Raw genomic sequence first — 25,553 nt, 5'->3', positions numbered from 1 at the left:
AGGGGAAATGCAAGGGGAAAGGTGATTCTAATAGATGTTCTTTTAAGTACTGCTTGCAGAGAAATGAAGTATCTCACTAATACAGAACAGGAACACATGAATAAAATAGAATTCTCTTGACTCAGGGAGAATAATCACCACCCTGCCTCCACCAGTTTTTGCCAAACAAGATGGTAAGACTTTCAAAATTAAAATTAAATATATACATATTCCAGGGCATATATTAAATATACATATGCCCTGGAATATGTATATATTTGATACTTACATAGAAATATATGGAAGCTTTTGACTTTATGATAAAAACCAAAGCATGCCACTCCCATTCATGCAGAAAGCAAAAACTGTCAAGTCCTCAGGGAGAACTTTAGCCTCTAATTTTTTCAGTAACAAATACAACCATGACTGATAAGCTAGTATAATTTTAAATCATTTAATTTTATAGCTGGAAAATAATTTGGGAGGATCATCTAGCACAATCCTTATGTAATAAGAAGCAGAGGTCTATGTGTTTAGAAATTAAAGAGGGACTTACTATAGTAAAATGGCACTGAAGTAAAATATTACACACTTTTTTGTTGGTATGGTAAGCCACAGCCAAAGTTAAATTTGAGGCTCAAACCACAAGTATAAAACAACAGTAGTAAAGGAACCAGGACTGCACCTAAGGTCCCTAAAAGTAGTGATGAAGTACAAAGGATCTATTTGGGCCAGAGTCAAACTGTACTTAATAATTTCTGAGAAAGGCACAGAATGTGATCTAAAATGGTTTCAAACCAAAATAAAAACATTTAAAGAAACAGGAACCTCTTTGCGGGGGGTGGGGGGCAGGGGGGGGCACTATTTCCTCCCACACTATCATTCTTAATTCACAGTTTATGGTGTATTAGGGATATTGCCATTAAAAATTGTCCCACTGACCTCTAAACGTGCTAGAAAGATGTCAAGATTTAAGTCAGACTGAGTAAATCTAGGTCGCTCGCTATTCCACCATAAAGATGACATGAGAAAGCAGGTAAAGACAAATCTTAAAGAGCAACAGTCAAAGAAAGGGGACATAATTTAATAGGAAAAAACGCTACCAAAAGTAGTATAACCCCATTTTAAAATCCAGACTTCTCTCTTTATTTTTTAGAGATTAAACAAGTAACAAAGTAGATAATAAGGCAGTATGTGAAAACTGGAAGGAACTGCATTAAAGAATTCCAAGAGACTAACTTTGCCCCATGTTTCTTAAACCATGCCTACTTTTATTGAGGTAGTGACAAAGGAAAAAGTAAAAATATTAATACCAGGCATCACCACATCTTCATTTTTTGATCTTTCCTTATTTTAGAAGCCAACCTCTTATACGGTATGCCCAGAATTTAAAAAGCTAACGTCTTGATTTTTAAAACTTGTTTTTTCCTTTGCTGTTATATTTATATGTTATTCCTTGTATTACAGTACTCATTACTTGTTACTGTGTGATGAATTTAAAACAATACATAAGAGCACATATTCAAATTTCATTCATTTCAAACATGGTCCAGATTAACTATAAGTTGATACAAATTTTTCACCACAATATTTACTGTAGAAAGTTTGACCAGTCTGGTTTCTGCTTTCCCCCAAAGATAAAACCTTATTCTTCCCCTGCCCCCAAATATAAACAGAACCTGCCTTGCAACATGATGAAAGCAGTAATCCATTAGAGCATAATAAACTACCAAAGATTCAACACATTCCTCCTGTCCAATACTCAACTATAATAAAAATGCCAAGAGTAATAAAATTCTGAATCTACAATTCTTTAAAAACACTTTCCTACCTTCACATTGGTTCCTTGGAAGAATCTTCCACCTTGTTTTTATCACATTTTCCAAAATTTGTAGTCCATAATACTGAAAATTGGAGAATAGAAGCATGTGAATATATTGCTGTAAGACTGGCAATTTCCAGGATTCACAAATGGACAGACATTCACACATTTACATCTAAAGTTTCAAAAACATTATGCTACCAAGTTTAATTACATATATTAAACAAGGATCTATTTGCCCATATACTGAGTTTTCATGCATTTTCCTCACTTTATTGTTTACTACTCTATTTAACGTCCTGCTGTTTATACATGCTCACACCAGGAGGAAGAACCAAATAAAAAGCCCTTAGCGGCCAAATGGGCTTAGTCTGTAGAAGGAAAAGTAGCAGCCAGATACGAATTCACAGCATAAATGACTGCTTATAGGCTCACGTACTTTAACACGACCAGGCTCCTAAGAATTTAGCAGCTTGGATGCTCTCAAGCTTCCTACCATCTTCTAGGAGTTGTAAGCTCTTGGCCAAGTATTAAAGTATTGTCACAGATACTTTCTACAGAAAGTGTTTACAAACATCACTGGTGTGTTACTTAAGGAGCAGCAAGACAGCCCACGGGTTTAATTTTAAATTTTTACCCCACCCTTATAGTTGCTATTTCTACTAATTTAAAGATAAACTTTTGTGCACAGTCAAAATAATACACAAATGAATGTTGCAATCTGTATCTACCTTTCAGGTATTCCTTCCAACTATAAAAATGATAACTAAAAATGTAAGAAAGTTAATAAATACAAATACCACTTTCAAGCCATTTTGTCCCTCCTGTTGATTACTCACTCTAAATAGTCAACAATATTTATAACAATTTACAAGGCTACAGGAGTTACTACCCAAAATCATTACCATGACCAATTAGTGTGGATAGACAGGAGGAAGAAAAGGGTCAAAACTGTTGTGGTATGCTTCAACCGGTTGAATTAGGGAAGAATCAGCTATAATACCTGAAAGGTAAACTCATTCATATATAGATATATAACCTCAGATTGCAAGTTTTGGCTGAGAATAAGAGTTCATCTTTAAAATGGTTAGTCATCACACAATAAAATAGGAGCATTAGTATTTCAACCAAAGGGATCATGTGAATGCACACTTTATCCAAAGCACAATATAGACTGTCCCAAACTACATTGTGCTCAAACAGTGTTTTTGCTGTTTTCTTTCATTTTTAACATTTCGTACTTTTTAGGAAAAATTTGCCATTTCAACCCAAATCCTACATTTGCAGAACATTCCTTAAAAAGACTTCAAAAATAAAAACAAGGCCAAAGCAAAATTCTGAAATTACAAATTATAAATTTGATGCCATTAAAAAGTTTCATAATCAGCAGTAAATGGTGAAGCTTTCTTTCCTGTTCATTTACCTCTCTTTATAGATCTAAGTTTCAGACAAATGTAAATAAACAAAAAAGGTAAGTTTCTCATTGACTAAAATTCTAAATTAACTTTTAAAAACATACTGCCCTAAACTTGCTTTAAATTAATTTTAAAGGCATGAAATCAGAGTATCAAAAGTTTTACTAAGTCAAAACAAATGCACTTCTTACTACATGGAGTATATACCCTCTTGCTAATTCTCAACCAATTACAAAGATCTTTAAGAAACTAAGACACAAAACCCACCATAAATACACCAGTTAAGAAGTACTAATCTTAATGATAACCATATTTAGCCAATGTATTTTCAGCCTACCCTTTTTAATTGAAGGATATCCCCCCCTTCATTGTTGCATTTATTTACTTCTGCCTTTATATCTGATACTGTTACCTAAATTACCTATTTACTAACCTCTAGGCCTTTCTCCAACTGTAAAAAAGTAGCACAAGCTTGCTGAAGATACAATTCATCTTTTCATCTTTCTGCAAACAGGTCTGAGGCAGGAAGCCCAATAAAAGCTTTTCACTAATTAGTTCAAAGGAATACACAGATCACCAACATAGTACCCTAAAACCCAATCTCTCCTAGACATTAAGACTCTACACATGGTGAGAATTCACATTTCTTTGAAAAGGAGTATTTTGATTAAAAAATCTGAAGTGATAGCCAAATCTGAGGGCCAATGATAAATAACTACTTTGGAAATATACATAAATAATCCAAATATCATTCTGAAGTATTAAGTTTCTGCTTTACACCTCAGGACTTGAGAAATCCACTGCTGAGTTATGAAGATGAGGGACAGAGAACAGCAAAGACTAAATGAAAAAAATAAATGCATGAAATGATCCCTATGGCAGAAATTTCTACTGAGCCCTTAGAAATACTTATTTTACGCATTGAATTCCCCTTTCCCCTCCCACCGCCCATGAAACAAAAACAATTGATGAACAGAATTCAGTTAAAGGGAATCAAAAGGGTAGACCTTGTGGAGGCCTGCCGTCAAAGCCTAGCTGTGTCAGTTGCACAGGAAGACACCCCTTTTCTTCCTATTACAAGCAATCAACATAATGGAACATTATGATTAATATCAGGTAGTGTTAACATCTTTAAAGAAAAAAAAATGATTGCATAAAAGCCAAATGTCATAGTGCATAAATTTAGCACCAAATCATTTGTAATTTATGTAAATGGAAGAATTCTTTACCTGTTGCTTTCTTTCTGTTCCTCTAATCATCTCATTTTTCACAAGACAAATTTGAGTTTTTAAAAATACTGTTGATAAATCAACTTAAACATTAGTAATGTCTGTCAGTATAAAAAGCAAAATTTACCAGGCAAGCAAACAGGCAAACACTGTTATGTTACTTAAGGTTAGCACTTTGAGGAAGTTCTGGACTGTATTTTTGCCCTAAAATTTATAAGATGTCAAAACTAGTTAATATTTTAAAACTGTTAATTAACACAGTCTGATTTCAGAAACAGAGGTGAACATGGCTACTTTCTGTTTTAACACAATGTATACCAAGTGGAAACCTTGTGTGTATTTAAACAGAATGCCATGCATGGTATTTTACTACTTTAAGGCAGTTTAAAGAGAAGTGTGAATCATCAAGCCTAAACAGTCAAAACACATTTTGATCAACCCTTCTGTTCAAACTTAAGAAAAAAGGACCCAAATGATAACATTTTCAATTGCAAATAAAAACTGAGTGCTGTCCCATTAAAAGCATTGGTACCATGGAGTAGGGTTTTACGCTGCCCACACAACTTTGTTTTGGAGGTGCCTAGCCTGTGTTATATTGATTACTTGCCCAAAATAATTCCTCTGATGTTATGTTTCATCTCTGAATAACATTCAGAATTTATGCTGAGATCTGTACACATATTCTAAAAAGAAAAAAGAAAAAAAAAACAACAAAAAAAAACCCCCAAACAACAAAAAAAAAAGCCACCTTGCATACTAGTCCCAATTTCAAAACTTCATTTATAATTCTTAGGACTATTTGCAAGAATTAATTCTATGTTTAAGACTAAATTTTGAAATAAGTTAACATTATTAAATGATTTGAGATAACAAATGCTAATACTAAAAATGAGATACCTTCCTCAAAGTTTATGACTGGAAGAAAAGAAGAAATAATGGATTTAAAAACCACCACTTGCTTACTTTCGTGTTCATATTCTGTGAAAATTCCAAAATTGTGTCGACTCTTGTCCATGCATCAGGATGCTCCTTTAAATGTGTCAGTACTTCTTGAGCCATTCTTTGCTAAAATAGTATACAAAAAGAGTTTTAAGCTAACTTGTTCTTTCGAATGGTATTGAGTAAGGCACAAATCCTAATATGACAGTGATTTTATCAACTTTCAGAAATACTCAAGAAACTAGTCCTTATAGAAATAAATATGTGTCCATTATCAACTTCAATTAAGAATGGGTACATTCTTTTGAAACAGAAAAGTTTTTTCCCCCCTAATTTGCTTTATTTGGTATTCTCAAAACTGAACTTAAATTCAATCAATTATCTACTGCGACATAAAGGGGTTCTCAGCACACAATCAACCAAAAGCAACATATAAAAATTCACATCTACTTAGGTAAGTTATGTAATGGTATACTCTGGTTTATAAGAGTCACCAAGATATCTTTAACAAACTTTATCTATAAAATTATATTTCATGGGAGACAGATAAAAGCTAGGTCTAAGTAAGTCTACAACTCTCTAATACCTGTTGATACACATAAAACATTAAGACCCTTTTAAAGCAGTATCTTCAGTTTATTGTAAACACACCTTTGTCTCTGAAAATCCTTTAATTTCATATATTAAATCCTAGCTTATTTTGAAAATTTTTTTTTGCTTTTGTATTTCTAATATGCAAACCCAGAATATTTAAACCTATGAAACCATCTAGAATTAACAGATGTTAAGAGTTTGCTGCACTTGTCTGTTTTTCTTTTAAACATAAGATCTAAAACTTATGGAACTTTGTACCTTTCTTCAGCGCCATTTCCTTCCTTTGTTCCTTCTTTAGAGATAATCACTTTCATGACTTTGGTGTCTTTTCCTGTCTGTATTTCACAGCATGTGTATGAATTTCATAAATATAGTTGTGTGGTTACTAAATTTTATATAAATAGTATACTGTAGAAATTCTTCTGCAGTTTGCTCTTTCCATTTGACATAGTTTCTTTCCCTCGGCTTCACTGAGATATGATTGACAATTGACAGTTTTAAAGATCTAGCCATGTTGACATTACCTAGTTTCTTCATTTTAACTGTTAGTTTTTCATACGACATGAACACTACATTTTACCAAAGGCTGATAAGTCTATTAATTCTTTTCAGGAAGCAACCGCTTAATCTTTTTCACCTTTAAAGGCTGTTTTGTAGCTCAACTGGATCCTCCCTAATTAACTTTTACCTATTTCTATCACATGTTGTAACCAAAGAGTAAAATTTTATGGTTTTAAAATTCGGCAATTATCCTTCTGTTAGATCATTTACTTGATCAAGTGTTTGATTCTATGGGTTATAAACGAGGAGGCATCAAAAGGGAGGGGGGGAGAAAAGCATTCTTATTTAAACCATCTCTGACACAGACACCTCATAATCTTTAAGTTGGCTTTTATTCCAATTTACAAAAAAAATCATTTTTCTCTTGTGGCTTTTATACACTGCTTATTGTTTAAAAAGTTGACAAATACACACCCACTAAATTAGGTAATGGTTCTGTATCCTGACAATAAGACCAGAAACACTTTGGAACTTGAAAGAAAAATAAGGTGCCTGGGTTCCACCCTAAGGGCCTGGGATTAGAGCAAGTGTGTGAAGTCTTGAAATACAACTACACATTTTTTATTTTACTTCTTTAAAGGGTTGTAATTGTATCATATAATAACCAACCAACAAAAGGTAGAAAGAATGGTGATGTGAATTATTTACCGCCAAAGCCCATTTTAGCAGTGTTTTGATTCTCTTCCTGAGAATATCTAACTAGATAGAGACTTGCATATAAAATAGTAACAAATATTAAGAGGATAAGGTACATCAAAGATCCATGCCTAGTAAAAGTTATTTGGTCAAGATACAACTTTATCAGGTTTTTTGAAGTGATGAGCATTCTACACATAAATGAATAGTTCCCACACTATCACCATTCATTTCAATCTCCCCATAAATCACGTTTCTTCCTTTTCAGTCATCCTTTTTGTTGTAATTTTACTCTCTAAAGTTATTGCTAGTATTTGCATCCTTTTTAAAATTTGTCTTAATCCCACTGTCCTTACGTAATATATCCTTTTCTTTTTTAAAAAAATATATTCTTTTATTAACTTAAAACCCCAGGAGGGGTTAAAAAAGGCACAAAGGGAAACCAAAGAGAGAGAAAATCTGGCATCTCCCTGTGTTACTAACTGAATGGTGAAAGTATTTTAGTTGCTAAGCAATAGATAAAAGAGTTCAAGACACTTAACACAGTACTGGAGAAAACACCCAACTCCAACATTTTTGTTTCCCTGGCGTCCTACTTGGCTAAAAATAGAAAAATGTTTATAACAGAAGGTAGTCCTAATATTACAGTGCTAATTATTCTACTATACTACCCATCTAGGCAAAAGTTCTACCTACAGATTAAAGGCCACCCTTCTAATAATTCCTTCCTCTCCAAAGTTACGTAATCCTTTTCAAAAAAGTTAGGCTACATACAGGTGAGTTTGAAAGCTTAATTAGCATAATTTTTACTTGCTATTTTAAGTATATATTTTATGACAGACCAAAACCAAACAAAAACTCCCCACCAAACCATATTTTAAAACAATGAGTTTACATCACATATGTGAAATCTTCTTCATTATACTTTCAAAGTACCCTTTAAACAGAATGGCTCCTAAATAGCAGTCACCGCTAACAGGTGCTTTACAAAACCTCATCACTAATCCTCCAGTCTCTTGCAAGGTAGGTAACACTTCGTAGATGAGACTCTAGAGGAATGACTAGAAAACTTACTGGAATAAATTTAAGACATCTAACACTAAAAACATGTTTTCCACTGCAACCTTCAACTTTTTATTCAAAATAAAACCCCCAAGAAGTGGTATATAAAAAATTGAACAAGGAAGTGTAAAGATATCACTTTCAGAAAAGGGGTTCTTAACTGCCTTTAAGCTCTAAGCCTGTTCCCTTATCTATAACAAATACCAACTTACTGATTATTCTTTATGCAATTGACTTGTCCCATGAGAAATCTAACTAGACATAAAATTCTTAGTTTTGGGAAAGTTAACTTTGTCTTCATAAATGGAAAATATCTGTAAACACTTTTCTAAATCTAGTCTTTATTCAAAAGTCAAATTTAAAACAAATCATTAAATCTCGACACTGTGAAACATTACTAAAGCAGTATTACAACATAGTCTTCATAATTACTTCTGTTATAAGCCTAGAACACTAGTCTATTTAGTCATCATACTTTCAGATGCTGTGAACCAGGTTAAAAATGAAGACTAAAGAGCAGTGGCAGCTTAATGATGTGATAAAATTAAATGCCAATCTTTCTAATGGCTTATAGACTTATGCTTCTAATATAGTCAAAGTTGAGCCCAACCCTACCTCATGCATTTCAACCTTACTGTCATACTTTCTTCCAAAAGCAGCTGCTTTCCATACATCCATGCTGGGATGAAATGGAGCTTAAAGCTCCATATTCAATGTATGGTATGTGTAGTAAATACGGATGCTTTTTCAGGAATGCTTTTGGAGACAAGAACACTGATCGAAAGCGCCTAGGAATATAAAACTGTACTAACAAGCTTACAAAATCACTGTAATTTTATCCACTCATACAACTTTCATGGCCCTTTTTCCCTTTAAATTTTTTCTTTATTATAGTGAAACCAATGTTAGATTTCAGAAGGGAATAGAAATACTTATGCACTTGCTAATATTTATACATCATGTTTTTTTGGACTATCTATAAAAGATACTACTATATCCACCTTTCAGAGGTTTCTAAAAAGTATGAAAGCAGCCAGGGTTTAACTATGCAGATATAAATTAATAGCTTCAAGATACATTATCTACCAGAAATGCACTTTTTGGCAAAAAAATTTTACTAGTAAGATATCTGTCACGTCACCTTATAAGATTTTTAAAATCCAGGAACAGAAACTTTTACTCGTTTAAAACTTTACATTATTAGGTCCGCAGGGTGCAGATTCAAGATTGTCCAGTTTCTTGTACCATAAAAAAATTTTTAAATTTCCAAACATTCCTGTTTTTTTTAAAAAAACCCCCAAACCTTAAACTGATCAAAACATAGATTAAGTGTAAGATAATTTCCTATTTTAACAGTATCACTTTTACAAGTGCTAAAATTCAAATAATGTAAAGATACTTGGTATTGTGGGATATTTAAAAGAAGTTTTATCTGTGAAGTACTTCTGCAATTTAAATGTTTCAAAAACAGAAGACTCATATTAACTCCAAATACATTAAATATATAAGGGACATAAAACCTTTTAATATCTACAAAACATTTAATACATTGGGCTGTATCTTTTATTAAATAGGGTAAAGGCTGCTGAAGAACAGAACAAGTATAATAATAATACTCCAAAATATCCCACTAATAAACCATTTCAAAATATAATGCAATTTCTTTCTCCAGACCACCTCTCCGAATTAATATATAATTCCAATTTAATACAAACTATGGGATACTTTTTAAAAAGGTGGTAATTTAAAATTTTATTCTAAACTCAACAACTTTATTACACTGCAATAATGTTTTGATCAGCTACTTTACCTGGGCTCCTTCTCCGTGGTATAAGCAATTCACCACGTTGTCTAAAAGGTTGATATCCAGTTTTTGGCTGAAATCAAGCAGCTGGCGAGCTGCATGGTCTGCTAACATTGTCATAATTGCTGGCATAGATTACTGAAAATAAAGAAAAAGAATTTAAGGCGCCTATGAAGTTTTGATATTGTCAAAGTTTCTACTCAAGTTATTTTACTTCAACCATGTTCTTACAAATATTTTACTTTGTATTTCAGAGATTTTACCTAAACAACTGAGATAGTAAAAGCAAATAAATGCTGAAGTTACTTAGGTACTCCACAACTGCATTAATCATCAGGGTCCACTTTATTTTTAGACCCCAGAAAAATCATACTGTTCTTTCTACTAACATGTATATAAAGTTACCCTAACCCATTTAAAAAATGATTATTAAAGAATTTATGGCCCTAAAAAAAAAAAAAAAAAAAAAAAAAAGAATTTATGGCCCTAAGACCTGATACAATTTAAAATCTGGATCTCGAAAATTGTAAATACAGATGGAGTTCAAATGGATCCCTGCCCCCCGCCCCAAGTAGGGTCTTCTAGTTCAGTAAAAGCTCACTTTCCCTCATTTCATGTTACCTTAATTTTTAAGATATACTGAAGACGCTAAAAATTAAATGTGGTATAAAAGTTTTCCTATATATAGCAATGATTAGCTAACAAGTCTAACAAATCTGGTACCTTTAGCCTCTATAGAATTTAAGCTTTTGCACTCAATTAAACCATCTATATTTGTTTCTTTCATCCCTGAATGAATTTGGAGATTTAAATTACAAGCGTACAAACTCCTTGAATATATGGTCTAGAAAAAAAACTATGGTAATATGTCAAACAAGATTTTTTTTTTAATTTCCAGGTACTGAATGGCAAAACAAAAGGCTGTAAAATCTTGCCATTTCCCAAATAAGACCAAATTCTACCATAACAGAAAAATGAGCTTCTTCACCTCAAGTAATGTACTGGCTAAAACCTACTGGTTCATATGCAATGGTACCCCTTTAAGAGGTTCTACTCCAAGGTGCTGGCACACATGCACATTCTTGTTGCCCAGCCTTATAAAAATCTTTCCTTTTGCTTTTTCTTCAAAGCCAGTGCCACTTAAGTCTGACTGGCTAAATCAGCACTCCTCAAACTTTTTTGGGTTAAGATGCCTCACAATCAGAGGAACAGGACAGCTGTTGCCCAATTAAAAAAATTCACAACTTTGTATACAATTACAGACGATTCAGGACACCATGAAAGCCATGCATGAAACCTTGAGTTAAGTAACCCTAGTTTACTGTACTTAGACCCAACAAGGTCAGATGGTCATCTCTACTTCTCCCTCTCTTAACCTTCCAAGATCAGGAAATGGGTGGCTAACTTGATTACATTATGTTTGGACAAAGCAGCTTGTTAGGAAAAAGGCGTTATTTCTTGTCTATTTTATAACAGCTGAAAAACGTTAATAATGGCAGCAATTTCAATTTCAAGTCAAATGTTTTATTTAACGATAATGTCAGTTACAACAAAGTAAAAGTCTGAAGGATCAGTTAGGTTAGATATAATGTAAAACTGAAAAATTATGAGTTCGAGGATTTTTATTCCTCTTAAGTCCATCCACTGTTGACAGTAAAAACTAGTGAGATTTCAAAAATTTCTACAGCAGTTATTAAATGTATTTTTAATGCAAAATACCTGACATACACAATCTTTGATCTAAATACTAATATGAAAAAGAAAATATATATTTCACAAATGGAAGTGTAAATTTACCCCATTCAAGTGCCATACAATTTCAAAGGATCAGAACAATCTTAAAAATTGAGGCTCAAAAGCAATGTCCACAAAGAACCAAGATCTATATATCAAATGTTTTCGATTGGGGGGGTTAAAAATTGAACGAACTTTTATCCTATTTCGTCCTATCATAATTTAATAGCCAAAACGAGAAAGAATAAAGTGACTCTAAAAAGTTTCATTTTCAAGCACACTGTCCTTACAAAAATGAGACAAATTCCTGTGGAAAAAACTCAGTTTTAGAATAGAAGCTTGTATTAAATACAGCAGGGTATGCCACCCTTAAAACTAGCGGCTATCTTCGAAATGACCTACCTATTCTCTAACCGTACGTAGTACAGAAATGGCGGCTTTCTAGTCAATGCCAAGCACATTTAGTCTCCCAAATCAAATAGCTTCCAAAACATTCTTTCCACTAACAGCAGTGTCCCACGCGCTTAAGATACACAATCAGGCAGACAGCAAACAGCCATAGCGGGAGAGGTGAAAGAAACCACAAAAGCTTTTCCTTCTCCTTGGGACACTCAATCCTAAACTCCACTCACTGTATAGCAAATATAAGGTATTATCCAGCCACGTGGTGACTCTACAAGTGACTACCAAAATACCTTCACTGCCACTTCAAACTGAATAGGCAGGCAACTACACACTGCCAGCTCCCATCCAAAAACCAGAAAATCATAACCGTTGCTTAATGGTAACTACATAGCAGGTCAAAAAACAAGTCGCTGCAAGGAGAAAGACTGCTACTTTAGATTGTGTGGGCAATTGCCTGCTTCATTCAGTAGAAACACACCTCACTAAGGCCCGCCCTCCCCTCTCTTCCCACCCGAACCGATGTGCAGCACTTCTAACTATAGCATACTGGAGCACGCACTCACCCCGCCCATACTCGGAGAAGGCATTTAGACCAGCCGCCTGAAGTTCACCGCCCCATTCTCTATGCAGCATGGCCTCTGCGTGGTCAGAGGAGGTCCGGGCTGGGCAAATCTCTCATGCTTCCCCCAGTACACCACTTCCTCCCACCCACCCCAAACTCAGACATGGGAATGAAAGAGAATCAGGGTATTACCCACTGTACAATGCCAGCAGTAAATGAGTCGATCACTTTACACACCCAAGTCCCCCCAAACAAACTACAGCACGGAACCTCATCTGCAGTTCCCTGAAAAATCAACTAACCTTTCCTACTTCTAATTCTACTCTGTAAAAAACCAGAGATTCTGAGTTTCCCTGCAGGAGGAGCAAGGACTTAAGAGCCCCTCCCTCCCGCGATCCCAAGCTCTCCACCGAGGGGCCACGTGATGCAGGCGGACGTTTCAATGCTGCTGCACTAAATATTTCTGGAAACTTCCACTCCTAATAATTTACAGAAATGTTCCTGCAATCACCCCAACTTCTCCGCAACCCAAGGGGCTGGGGAAGCCCTTCCACCCCCGCGCCGGGCCCCACTTCACTATCATGCTCCTTGCCTTCCTCGACCGCTACCCGCACACGCGAATGACCCAGCAAGCGCTCCCCTCCCGCGGCAACCTCCCCGCCTCCATCCCCCAGCGGCAGAAGCGGCTCCATTCAATCGCAGGCTCTGCTGTGGGCCCGCCGCCGCCTCCCCGGTTCGCCTCCCGCGGCCGCCGCCGCGCCCCACGCCAGCCTTCTCCCGCCCGGCCGCCCGACCCTCGACCCCGAAGACACAGTCGACTTACCCAGAGATTGAACCAACTGCTTCTTCCTTCCTTGTCGGGGGATTAGGGCGAGGGAGGATGGGGGGGGGAGAGGGGAGGAAATCAAGGTGGGTTTCACAGTTTTCCCACCTTAAAAAAGGAAATTAAAAAAACGAAGAGGATAAGGGCAAAAAAAGCTCAACAATATTTACTATTTCAGGGACACCTCCCCCCGATACACACACCCGCCCCCCCCAAAAAAAGAAGGGGAATTAATCTGTGGAATAAATGCTCCCGCCTGGCTAGGGAGTGAGGGAAGGGGGAGGGGAACAGGGTCAAGTCCCAAAGATTCTGCCCCAGGGAGACCCTCCAGCTACAGGCGGCAGCAGGAGCGGCAGGAGTAGGGGCTGTAGAGTCCACACGGCCGGGGGACGCTCTGCTGCCAGTTGCAGTCCGACTCCCCCCTACCAAAATACGGCTCCCTCTCTCACGCGGCTCCGGCGCTGGGCCCCCCCCACCCAGGCTCGCCTAAACTTTCCCCCCTTCTCCTGCTCCTCAGCGACTGGTGGTTCCCCCCTCCCCCTCTGGGTGGTTGCACGGACTGCAGCAGCAAAGACTGGAACAGGCACCGCCGCCGGGGCTGTAGCTACTGTTGCTCTTGCTGATGCTGTAGCTCCCGCTGCTCCTGCCGCGGCCGCTGCAGCCGCTTCTCCCCCTCCTCCTAGTGCCTCAAACTCGGAACCGGTTGAAACCGGTTCAGACTGGGAGATTCCATCTCGGTTGAGTTTTCAGCCCATGGCGCCGCGGAGCGTTTGGAACCTGGGCCTCCGCCCCCAGCCCGCCCGCCCATTGGCCGGTTCCAGCCACAGCCGCGCCATCAGCCTACCTTCTATTGGCCAGATCGCCCGTCAATCCCACCTCAAGGCTCCACACAAGCCCGCCGCTTCGTCCCCCGCCTCTTTCCAGCAGCTATTTGCCCGCAGAGTGGGGGAGGGGAAGAGGGGCGGGTCGCAAAGGAGCTAGGAGGAGGGTGGAGGAGGAGGAGGTGGGACGAAGAGCTGAGCCCTGCAGAGAGGAGAGCGAAGAGAAGCCGCGCGGAGGATTGGTTCGAGCGAGCTGTCAATCAAACATAGCCCGCCCTCGACTTCCCGCCCCCTCCCGTCGCTCCCCCTCCCAGTGTTTAGCCCGCAGGCCCGGCCTTTCCGGCCCGCTCATTGGCTGGGCGCCTTTGGTGACGGAGAGGGTGGGGCGCAGCTCGTGAGCTGGTGGTGGCGCGAGTTTGAGCGCGGCGCGCGGTAGCCTGCTTTCGCTCGGCTTCTCCCGGACCCGCGCTGGCCCGCCCCCGCCGGCTCCCGCCAACCTGCGGGGCCTGAGCCTGCCGGGATCGGGACCCGCCCCTCTGATGGGGGCTGCGCTACTAAAAGGGAGGGCACAGCGAATTGTTTTTTTAATCGGGGAAGGGTGGGGTGGAAAAAAGGAGCGAAAAGAACACAACGGAGGCCAACTAATTGTAGGCCCCGGACCTCTCTAATCCATTCTAGAGGCCTGGGTTTGGGTCCAAGATGTTGAGAGGTTGGGGTGAGGTGTGGGGCGCGCACTCTTGGCGCCTCGTGATTTTCTCGGAGACATGGGAAAGATACTTAGCTAGTTCTTGGGCAAGTCTCCTTCAAATTGTAACTCGGTTTCTCCCTAGGGTGGAATTTGGCTTCTTTAACAACCGATCCTTCCTAAAAATTAAGACGCTATAATCCCTGTAATTGGTTTAACATCGTCTGTTTTTTCTGGGTGAGCTTACATGCCAACTGCCCTTGATCTTCCCCTACCCTCGGTTTTTCCTTTCAGCATAGCTGCCCTTCGCATACTTCATCATCACCAAATAGTATTTTCTTTGAAAGTCGCATGCATTTGGCCCTTCATATGGTTGCCTCTCTTGCCCCCAAGTGCCCCTCCAAGTAAGCTTTACTGATTGTTCTTTGCTGAAGAAACACCAAGCAGCCCACCAAAGTTTAGTAGGCCCATTGTGCCACCAAGAGGTTGATAAATGATTTATTAAATCAACACAATTTTCTTCAGCAAATCCTCACTTACAGTGGACAAAGGCTTACACCAAAGCATAACTCCCTCACCCTCCAATAGATTTACCAAAATGATATTGGATTACTTTCAGACCTAAGATTTTTATTCATTGCCTAACCGAACAATATCAAACCAAAATATATAATATATATGATATATACACTGATCATTTGGAATACTTACATTCTATTACCGGAAAAGTGGGGCTGTCCTGTTTTTTAAAAAGTTTTTCCTTCCGCATTTTCAGCTCTTGAAACAGGCCACTGGTTTTTTTAGATGGCAGAGTAATAGGAATACAAACTGGGCATAAGACCTGGCTCTGCTCAGAATGTGACCTTGGGCAAGTCATTTCACCTCTTTGGGCCTCAGTTTCCTTGTCACCCATTTTAATGACGCTGATATCACCCATGCCTGTCTCATCCATATAAGGGTGAAGCAGATGAGAAGGAGCAGTGCGACTCATAAAGCACTTTGTGGATTGTAAAGTCCGAATTGTCTCAGTTTGCTGACCCCTTCTTTGGCTCTTTTCATGTCATCTTTAAATCATATCCCTTAGGAGGTCTTATCTGTCAGACCATAGTGAATCAGATGTAAATATTTAGCCCATTGTTTTTGCCTAGAGTTAGCCAAAAAGTGCAAAAAGAAGTGACAGGAGCAGATAATTATGTTTGATCACTGTATTTTCAGAATCAAATTCAGAACACAGGTTTGACATATTTCTAATCCTTTTCTCATTGCCTTCATTTGTTGGAATCAAACAGACTTCAAACCTTGGAGTGGGATATGAATAAGGAAATGTAAGTAAACTGTATTGAGTGCCTGCCTGCTATCTAGCAGGCTGTTAGAGACCTTTCTGTACAGTATTTCACTGAATTCTTATAGCAACCCTGTGAGGTAATTACTCTTTTCCTGGTCCCACTCTTGCTTCCCCGCACCCTCTATCACGCATACTTACACATACACACAGGTACACACCACCCCACAGGATCTGAGTCAACTTAGAACCCATGTTTGTGTTCTTTTTACTAGTTCACATTGTCTCACAAAACAACATTCATCAGAAAAAAGAGAAACAGAAACTCATAAATTCCTTTTTACTACTTGTTACTGATTTCTATTAAAAATTTTTTTAATTTAAAAAGTAATACATGATCATGGTTAACAACTCAAACAATAGAGAATGAAGTATCTATGGTAAAAAATAAAAGTCCTCTTCATATGTCCTCCCCCCCCCAGCCCCCAGTTCTTTTTTCTGCTCTGGGATAATCATCATTAAGGGTGTGATATGTATGTTTTGAGATATTTTCTATGCATTTACAAATATACTTGCTTTATGTTTTGTTCAGCATATATGACATACTATACATATTATTTGGTGGCTTTTTTTTTACTTAACAGGTCAGAATGTATAAATCCACTTCATCCTTATTGACAGCTCCATTGTCTTCCCCATCTTCTCAGTACTATAAATTACTCATCCAGTCCCCTATTGAGGACAGTTAGGCTATTTCTGGTTTTCTCTCTTAAAAATAATGCTTCAGTGAATATCCCTGTACATTTATCTTTGGGCACAAATGTGAATATATCTCTAGGTTCATATCCTAAAAGTGGAACTACTGTGTCAAAGGCCATGTATATTTGTTATTGTGATAGGAACTGCCCAAGTGTCCCCTAAAATGATTGTGTCAGTTTTCACACCCACCACAACATGTGAACAGTACCTGTTTATTCCCTATCAAACCATAGATATTTGCTATTAAGGTCACACCAGAGTCAAATCTTTGCATTTTAACTTGATCTTTTGCCTCTGAAGACAGTCTCTACTGACTGTGAGCTCTTCAAGGAATACACAAATTATAAGATTAAATACCCATATAATGTAGTAAAAAATATTTGAAGTAAGGTATGAATTAACTATATTATCTTAATAATGGAATTGGTCATTTCACTCTTTTTGAGAAAATTGATATCACTTTGACCTCAGAGATATAACAATGACCTTCCAATATGCACTTCTTCCTACCAGTCATAAGAAACGGGCACTTAGGCTGAAAATACCATGAGTCTGACTCACTGGGTGTATTCATGTATTGGGCACAAATTCACAATTCCATGGGATTTTTCTTCCAATGAATCTTTAGGGCACGTTTGTGACTTAGTAAGACCTGAAAGGAAGCACTGGGAGAAATATTTCTTTGTAAATATCTTATAAGGAAATTGTTTCTCTATTTGCTTTTAAGAATACTTCATAAAACAATACATCACATCACATCACGTCCTTGGATTTCAAAAACATTATAGTGTAACTTGGACAATAGTACAATTGTGTATGGTGGTGAAGCATGGAGGTGGGAGAGAAGAGATACTCTTTTCAAGAAAAAAATGCCCTGGGGGCATAGTCCAGTTTGCAACCCTATTCCTATCAAACCCAATTTACAGTGTTGAGAATATTTATGGAAAATTATGAATATTCTGTCAGTGGAGCTAAACTCCCTATGTGTCTGAGACCTCAGTGAATAATCTATATGGAGTCTGTGACACCTCAGATCATTCAGAAGCAGAATCAGCAATTGTCTGAAAGTGAGCTGCTGCCTTTTGGGGAACATAGCAAAAAAGCATCTGAGAAGGCTGCTAAGTCTAGGAGTTATAGTTTGACAGTCTGAGAAATTTATACAGTTCTATAAGGTAATTTTCAACAATGGGTCCCAGACTCTCTTATATAGAAGTGAGATATGAAGTATCATTTCACTAGGATCATTCTCAGGCAGGACAAGGGAAGCCACAGAGTTGTTTTTGCTGAAGTATTTCTAAGCCGAAAATAAAATAATGAGCTGGGGTTTGGGGTCTGCATAAATAAGAAGTAAAAACAAATAAATAAACAAAGAAACAGGGAAGGTAAGATGCCTTTTCTTTGGAAAGATGTGGGTTGGAAAGATGCCATTTCTTTCACATATAACATACCATTAACTATTAGACAATTAGAATCAGAGCAGGAAGTAAAATAAAGGAAATGAAGAGGTGATGCTGATCCATTCATTCAACAAATATTTTATTGAGAGCCCAGTAATTGTTGGTCACAGATCTAAGTGCTAGGGTTTGAGAGGGTGCAAATCCGACAAAAATCTCTACTTTTATTGAGCTTTGAGTCTAATGGAGGACACTGGGAGTAAATAACAAGTCAGAGAAAAGGTATGTTGTATAGTGATAAGTGCTAAGGTTAAAAATGAATCTGGTTGTTGGAATAGGGAATCGGGATGGTACAATTTTAGACATGGTGGCTGAGGAAGGTGATACCTAGAATGTAATATTCAATAAAAGACCTGAAAGAAATGAACGAGGGAGTCCTTGCAAGCATTTGGGAGAAGAGCTTTCCAGGCAGATGAAAAAATAAAGGCCCTGAGGCAGGTGCATGTTTGGTGCTCTAACACTGGTGTGTTAGAGCCAGTTCAACTGACTCCTGGGAGCCAACTGTTAAATTTTCAAGAATTTTGTAAGCTGGTTGTGAAACACAGCCATTATTAAAAAATTAAATTATATAAACTTACTATTAAGTAAATAAATTATATTAAAACAAAGGTAATAAATACTCAAAATTTATCACTTCCTAATTAAGTAATTTCATTTTACTATTATCTATGCTCTTGAGATTATTTACATCAACGGTATTTGCATGATGGAAATACCATATAATGATGTGCTACTGCGAATACCTTCACAACTCCATGATTTGTGACATCACATTGGTGGCTTGAAATTGGCCATAAAGGGAGTATTTATACCATGGAAGTCAGTTAAAGCAACAAAGGGGCCAGATGATGTAGGGCCTTACTCTAGGCTGTTGTAAATGCTTTGACTTGTTTTCTCAGTGAGACTGGGAGCCAACCAAGTGTTTGAATACAGATGTGATGACTTGACCTGACTTCAAATTTTAACAGGATCAATCTAGATGCTATGATAAGATTAGGCTGGGGAGCAAGAGTAGAAAAACAGAGATCTATTAGGAGACTGCATTCATCCCGGGATAGATTGGGGCTTGGACCAGAGTGGTAGTCATGGAAGTATTCAAAGTCAAAATATATTCTGAAAGTAGAGTCAAAAGAACTTCCACTGGATGGGATGTGTGAGAGAGAGGATTTGAGGATGACTCCATGGATTTTGGCTTCAGTGACTGGAAAGGTGTAGTTTCCATTTTCTGAGATGGGCTTCAGGAGACACAGGTCGAGGGGAATGGGGCTGAATTAGGATCTCAATTTCCTATCATCTATCCTTAAAGGCAGGGGCTTTGTGCCAAGTTCTTAGCTGTGCTTAAGAAATATTTGTTGAATTCATGAATTAATCTCTTTTGGCTTTTGTAATTGAACAAAGTCCTGGAAATTAATGTTGATGAGAAGATGTTACCAGATGTGAAATTCTGTGACTCTAAGACTCTGAACAAAAGGAGAAAAGCTACTAGATGCCACTCCAAACTAGGTCCACTTTCCTTCCTTTAATTCTCACCACTTAGTAGGTCTATCTGACATTTTGCTCTGCATCTTTCTGCCTGCCTGGTGCTTTAGTTGTCTGATCAGAAGCAGAAAACTTAAAAAGCAGATAAGAATAGTAATATATTATCAAATTTTGATAACATTTAATCAAAAGTAAGTTTCAAAACTTATTGTCCTATAATAAACTGAAAATAGATTCTAACAACAGTAAAAAGTGATCTATCACATACTCTGACTTTAGAAGGAAAGAAGAACATAGCAAAGTTAGTGGATCTATTTCTGTGGTTCTCAATGCGGGCAATTTAATCCCCAAGGAGACATTTAGCAATCAAACATTGTCTCACCAAAAAAACATTGTTAGCCAATGTCAGAACCAAACAGAGCACATTATAAGTCCAGGTAGAGCAGAAGGTGTAGGTGATAATAATAATAATAACACGAAGGCGTTGTTGGTTGTTGGGGAGCTACTAGCATCTAGTGGGTGGCGGCCAGGGATGCTGCTAAACATCCTGCAATGCACGGGACAGATCCCCACAACAAAGAATTATTCAGCCCCAAATATCAACAGTCCAGAGGTTGAGAAACCGTGATCTAGTTATAAAATATTTGAAGTTATCCTGGCCTAGTAAAGGAAAAAAAAAAAAAAGCTGAACCTCAACTACATCAGTCTTTCTCAAACTTCACTGTATACATGAATCGCCTGGGGTGCCTTTTGAAATACAGATTATGATTCAGTAGGTCTGGGCCAGGTCCTGAAATTCCTTTTCTAATAAACTTCCTGGAGATGCTGATGCTGAGTCCCTGGTTTGAGTAACAAGGCACTGGATTATGCCACTGTACTGTCTTTTGGAGTGGGATGGGGACAGGGATTCCTTAAGAATTTGTACTGAGAAGTCCCAAAAAATAATGTCTGGGGCATGGTATTTGCAAGTTTTTACTCAGCTCATAAAAAATACATTATTTTTGGGTACTCTGTATTTTGCGATTCTTTCCTCCTGGTCAAAGCTTTAAAGTGTATTTCTAGAGCAGAAGAAATTCTTCTCTGAGGAGATCAAATTAGCCTCATAAATGTTAGTAGAAAAATCTCAGTACCTCAAGTGTGAGGTGGCCTATTTTTAAACCATTTCAAGCTGATTTCTATATACTTGAGAATGTCAGAATTAAACAGCTGAGAGATCATAAACCCAAATAGATCAGAAGGGGAAAGTAATAATAAGAACAGCAAGTATAACCTCATATGGTCAGAATGACTATCAATGAAAATTCTACAAATAAAAAATGCTGGAGAGGGTGTGGAGAAATGGGAACCCTCCTATAATGTTGATGGGAATGTGACTTGGAGCAGCCCCTATGGAGGACAGTATGGAGGTTCCTTAAAAAACTAAAAATAGAGTTGCCGTATGATCCTGCAATCTCACTCCTGGGCATATATCTGGAAAAGACAAAAACTCTAATTCGAAAAGATATATGCACCCCAATGTTCATAGCAGCACTATTTACAATAACTGCTAATAAGACATGGAAGCAACCTAAGTGTCCATCGACATGAATGAATAAAGAAGATGTGGTACATATATACAATGGAATACTACTCAGCCATAAAAAAAGAATGAAATATTGCCATTTGCAGCAACATGGATGGACCTAGAGATTATAACACTAAGTGAAGTAAGTCAGACAAAGACAAATGTTATATGACCACTTACACATGGAATCTTAAAAAAAGTAGAAGTGAACTTCTTTACAAAACAGAAACAGACTCACAGACATAGAAAACAAACTCATCATTACCAAAGGGGAAAAGGGGTGGTGAGAGATAAATTAGGAGTATGGGGTTAACAGATACATACTACTATATATAAAATAGATAAACAGCAAGGATTTACTGTATAGCACAGGGAACTATATTCGATATCTTCTAATAACCTATAATGGAAAAAAGTGTGAAAAAAATATATAACTGGGGCTTCCCTGGTGGCGCAGTGGTTGAGAATCTGCCTGCCAATGCAGGGGACCACGGGTTCGAGCCCTGGTCTGGGAAGATCCCACGTGCCGCGGAGCAACTGGGCCCGTGAGCCACAATTACTGAGCCTGCGCGTCTGGAGCCTGTGCTCCGCAACAAGAGAGGCCGCGATAGTGAGAGGCCCGCGCATCGCGATGAAGAGTGGCCCCCGCTTGCCGCAACTGGAGAAAGCCCTCGCACAGAAACGAAGACCCAACACAGCCATAAATTAATTAATTAATTAATTTAAAAAAAAAAAAAAGATGGAAAATTGTATTAAAAAAAAAATATATAACTGAATCTCTTTGCTATACACCTGAAACTAACACAATATTGTAAATCATGGCCTTCCCTGGCGGTCCAGTGGTTTAGACTTTGTGCTTCCACTGCAGGGGGCATGGGTTTGATCCCTGGTCGGGGAACTAAGATCACGCATGCCACGTGGTTTGGCCAAAAAAAAAAAAAAATTGTAAATCAACTACACATAAAAACAAAACAAAACAAAAAAACAGCAGGTATAATGATGGCTAACATCTATTGAGCACTTACTATGTCCAGGAACTTCACTAAGCACTTCATGCTATTTATTCATTTAATTTTCACAATAACCCAGTGAGGTAGGAACTATTACTATTGCCATTTTAAGATGGGAAAGTAAACACAGAAAGTTAAGATATTTGAAAATAAAGTGAAAAGTATACAAGGATACCCTGATTAAAAAAAAATGAGTGAATGAAGTACGAAATTTCTTCTTATTTCCTAGAAGAATAAGAACCAAAAGAGGTTCTTATTCCTTTCCATTTGGATGTAAATTTCAAAACCTTGTAAGAAAGAAAAGAAAGAGAAATACTATTACCTGGAAGGACTGGAACATGTAGATGTAATGGGATCTTAAAAAAAAACAAAAACAAAACAAACCAAAAAAACGTGATTCTAATTTGACTAACTTAGAAACTTTCAAATTCTCTTAAAATTTATTTTAGATCTATGGTCAAATTCCCATAGAAAAAGAGTTAGTATAAATCCTACACAACATTGTAAATCAATTATACTTCAATAAAATTTTTAAAAATCCTGTAAGTTATTTATTTACTTATTTAACCATTCTAAATTTATTTCAATAACAGGTACATTTGCTCAGGCATTTTGAAAATTGTCACAATTCATGGAATCTTTTCTTAAGAACAGTCTAGCATGATTTGCCAATACAACTCTTTATTTGTAATGTAGCTAGACTCTGAAGATTTTCAAATGAATAATATTTGAACCACTTTTCACTTGGAAAATGAAGTGAAAAATGTTACAGAACTATATGGGCCATTATAGTCGTAATTTCAGTAATTCTAATCCTCTATAGATGAGGCTTATGCCATTTATCTAAGAAATGTGGAAAACGATATATATGTATAAGCATGAGATCATAATATCCTTCTCTACCAGTTCCTTTTATACTAATTGTTGTATTGCACGGAAATATAAAGTATATTTTGTTTGCATATACAGACATTCATTCCTCCTCTCCCTCGTTCTTTACACTTTGAGAAAATTGGAGAGAGAAAAAAGGAAAAGGGGGAGGGGATTCATGGAATGGAAAATGTCCAATGAAAATTCTCTTCTCACTCAAAACAATTTCAAAAAAAAAAAAAAACAAACCTCCATATACATTTGGAGGTTGCAAAGGGGCTTCATTACAATGCTCTGACACTTCGACACTTACTGTTTTTTCTTTTTTTTTTCTTAATGCATCAATTTGTTTACTGAGAGTCAGCTATATATTAGGCACACTTACTATTTTTTCTAGTTGGATAAAGTAATTTACTGGAAATCAAATAGTAGTAGCAGTTTATAAGAAAATTCCCTGGTAGGACCCTCCTACACTATTGGCAGGAATGTAAATTGGTGCAGCCACTATGGAAAACAGTATGGAGGTTCCTTAAAAAGCTAAAAACAGAGTTACCATATGATCCAGCAATCCCACTCCTGGGCATATATCTGGAGAAAACTCTAATTTGAAAAGATACCTCAATGTTCATAGCAGCTATTTACAATAGCCAAGACATGGAAGCAACCTAAATGTCCATCAACAGATGAATGGGTAAAGAAGATGTGGTACATTTATACAATGGAATATTAATCAGCCATAAAAAAGAACGAAATAACGCCATTTGTAGCAACAAAGATGGACCTAGAGATCATCATACTAAGGGAAGTAAGAGGGAGAAAGACAAATATCATGTGATATCATTTATATGTGGAATCTACAAAAATAATACAAATGAATTTATTTACAAAACAGAGACAGACTTGCAGACATAGAAAACAAACTTATGTTTACCAAAGGTGGGGGGGGGAGAAATAAATTAGGATTTGGGGATTAGCAGATACAAACTACTATATAAAATAGATAAACAACAGGATTTACTGGATAGCACAGGGAACTATATTCAATATCTTATAATAAACTATAATGGAAAAGAATCTGAAAAAGAATATATATATATACAAAACTGAACCACTTTGCTGTACACCAGAAACTAACACAACATTGTAAATCAACTATACTTCAATAAAAAAAAAAAAGAGAGAGAAAGGAAATTCCTTGGTAAATTGACAATTTATCAGTATCTGCTATTTGCCAGTTGCTTTGTATATGTAGACAGTCATAAATGTTGGAAATAAGGCCAAAGTAAATTCAAATTTCTAAATGTTTGAATGTTTAAGAAACTAAAAAGCAAAATTTAAAAATCTTTATATACAGTGAAATTTGGGTTGTGCCATAACACCATGAACACAGAAAATGTACCACAGTATAAATTCAAACTAAAATAATTTTTTCCTGATTTATCCAGATAATTATTTCACACTTTTTTTTTTTGCCTGTAGAGATCCAGCCTACTGAACACACTTTGTAAAAAATATTTTAATGTGTTTTAATATTTAAAAGTTTTTAACCTATTCTGAGATCCATGAAAACTGAAGTATTTGAAAATATTTGTCTTTCCTACATAAGTCAAATTATACCAAAGGACACATTGAAAGTAGTTTGCCTGATAATTCATCTATAGGTTTTGTGTAGAACCTAAATATAATTTCTGTGCTCAGGACTTCCCTGTTGGTCCGGTGGCTTAGACTCCATGCTCCCAATGCAGGTGGCCCGGGTTCACTCCCTGGTCAGGGAACTAGATCCCACATGCCGCAACTAAGAGTTCACATGCTGCAACTAAAGATCCCGCATGAGGCAACAAAGATCCCGCATGCTGCAACTAAGACCCAGCGCAGCCAAAAAAAAAAAAAAAAAAAATTCTGTGCTCATCACTAATGCACGACGAAAGCTTTTCTTTCCAGATTGCGTTTGCACCATCACAAGCAACACTTCTTTCTTTACTGGGTAACAGTTGGATTCCCCAACAAGGGTTTTGCCGTGGATTTGGGAAGACAAGGCGAGCACAGGGTGAACAAATGAAATGA

The 25,553-nt window shown here is 37.2% G+C and overlaps 1 protein-coding gene across 3 annotated transcripts in view; it reads right to left on the bottom strand.

Moving 5' to 3' along the window:
• Nucleotides 1-14,340, bottom strand: part of XPO1 (exportin 1) — a 43,225-nt gene extending 28,885 nt beyond the window's left edge. Inside the window, exons 1-4 of one of the 3 annotated variants that reach the window (XM_082426552.1) lie at nucleotides 13,566-14,340; nucleotides 10,048-10,179; nucleotides 5,409-5,510; nucleotides 1,811-1,883 (exon numbers count right to left, since the gene is read on the bottom strand). In XM_082426552.1, the coding sequence (XP_082282678.1) occupies nucleotides 1,811-1,883; nucleotides 5,409-5,510; nucleotides 10,048-10,173 (301 nt within the window). In that variant the 5' untranslated portion in view covers nucleotides 10,174-10,179; nucleotides 13,566-14,340. Of the gene's footprint in view, nucleotides 1-1,810; nucleotides 1,884-4,223; nucleotides 4,288-5,408; nucleotides 5,511-10,047; nucleotides 10,180-12,743; nucleotides 12,763-13,565 lie in introns of those variants that run through there. The other 2 variants (XM_082426551.1, XM_082426553.1) reach the window with 2 other exon arrangements.
• Nucleotides 14,341-25,553: the final 11,213 nt, after the last annotated feature.

Source organism: Balaenoptera physalus, assembly GCF_965194825.1.
Source record: "Balaenoptera physalus genome assembly, chromosome: 15".
In the NCBI taxonomy this organism is placed as follows: Eukaryota; Metazoa; Chordata; class Mammalia; order Artiodactyla; family Balaenopteridae; genus Balaenoptera; species Balaenoptera physalus.
The sequence above is the reverse complement of the archived record's forward strand: the minus strand, read 5'-3'. Positions and strand labels throughout refer to the sequence as shown.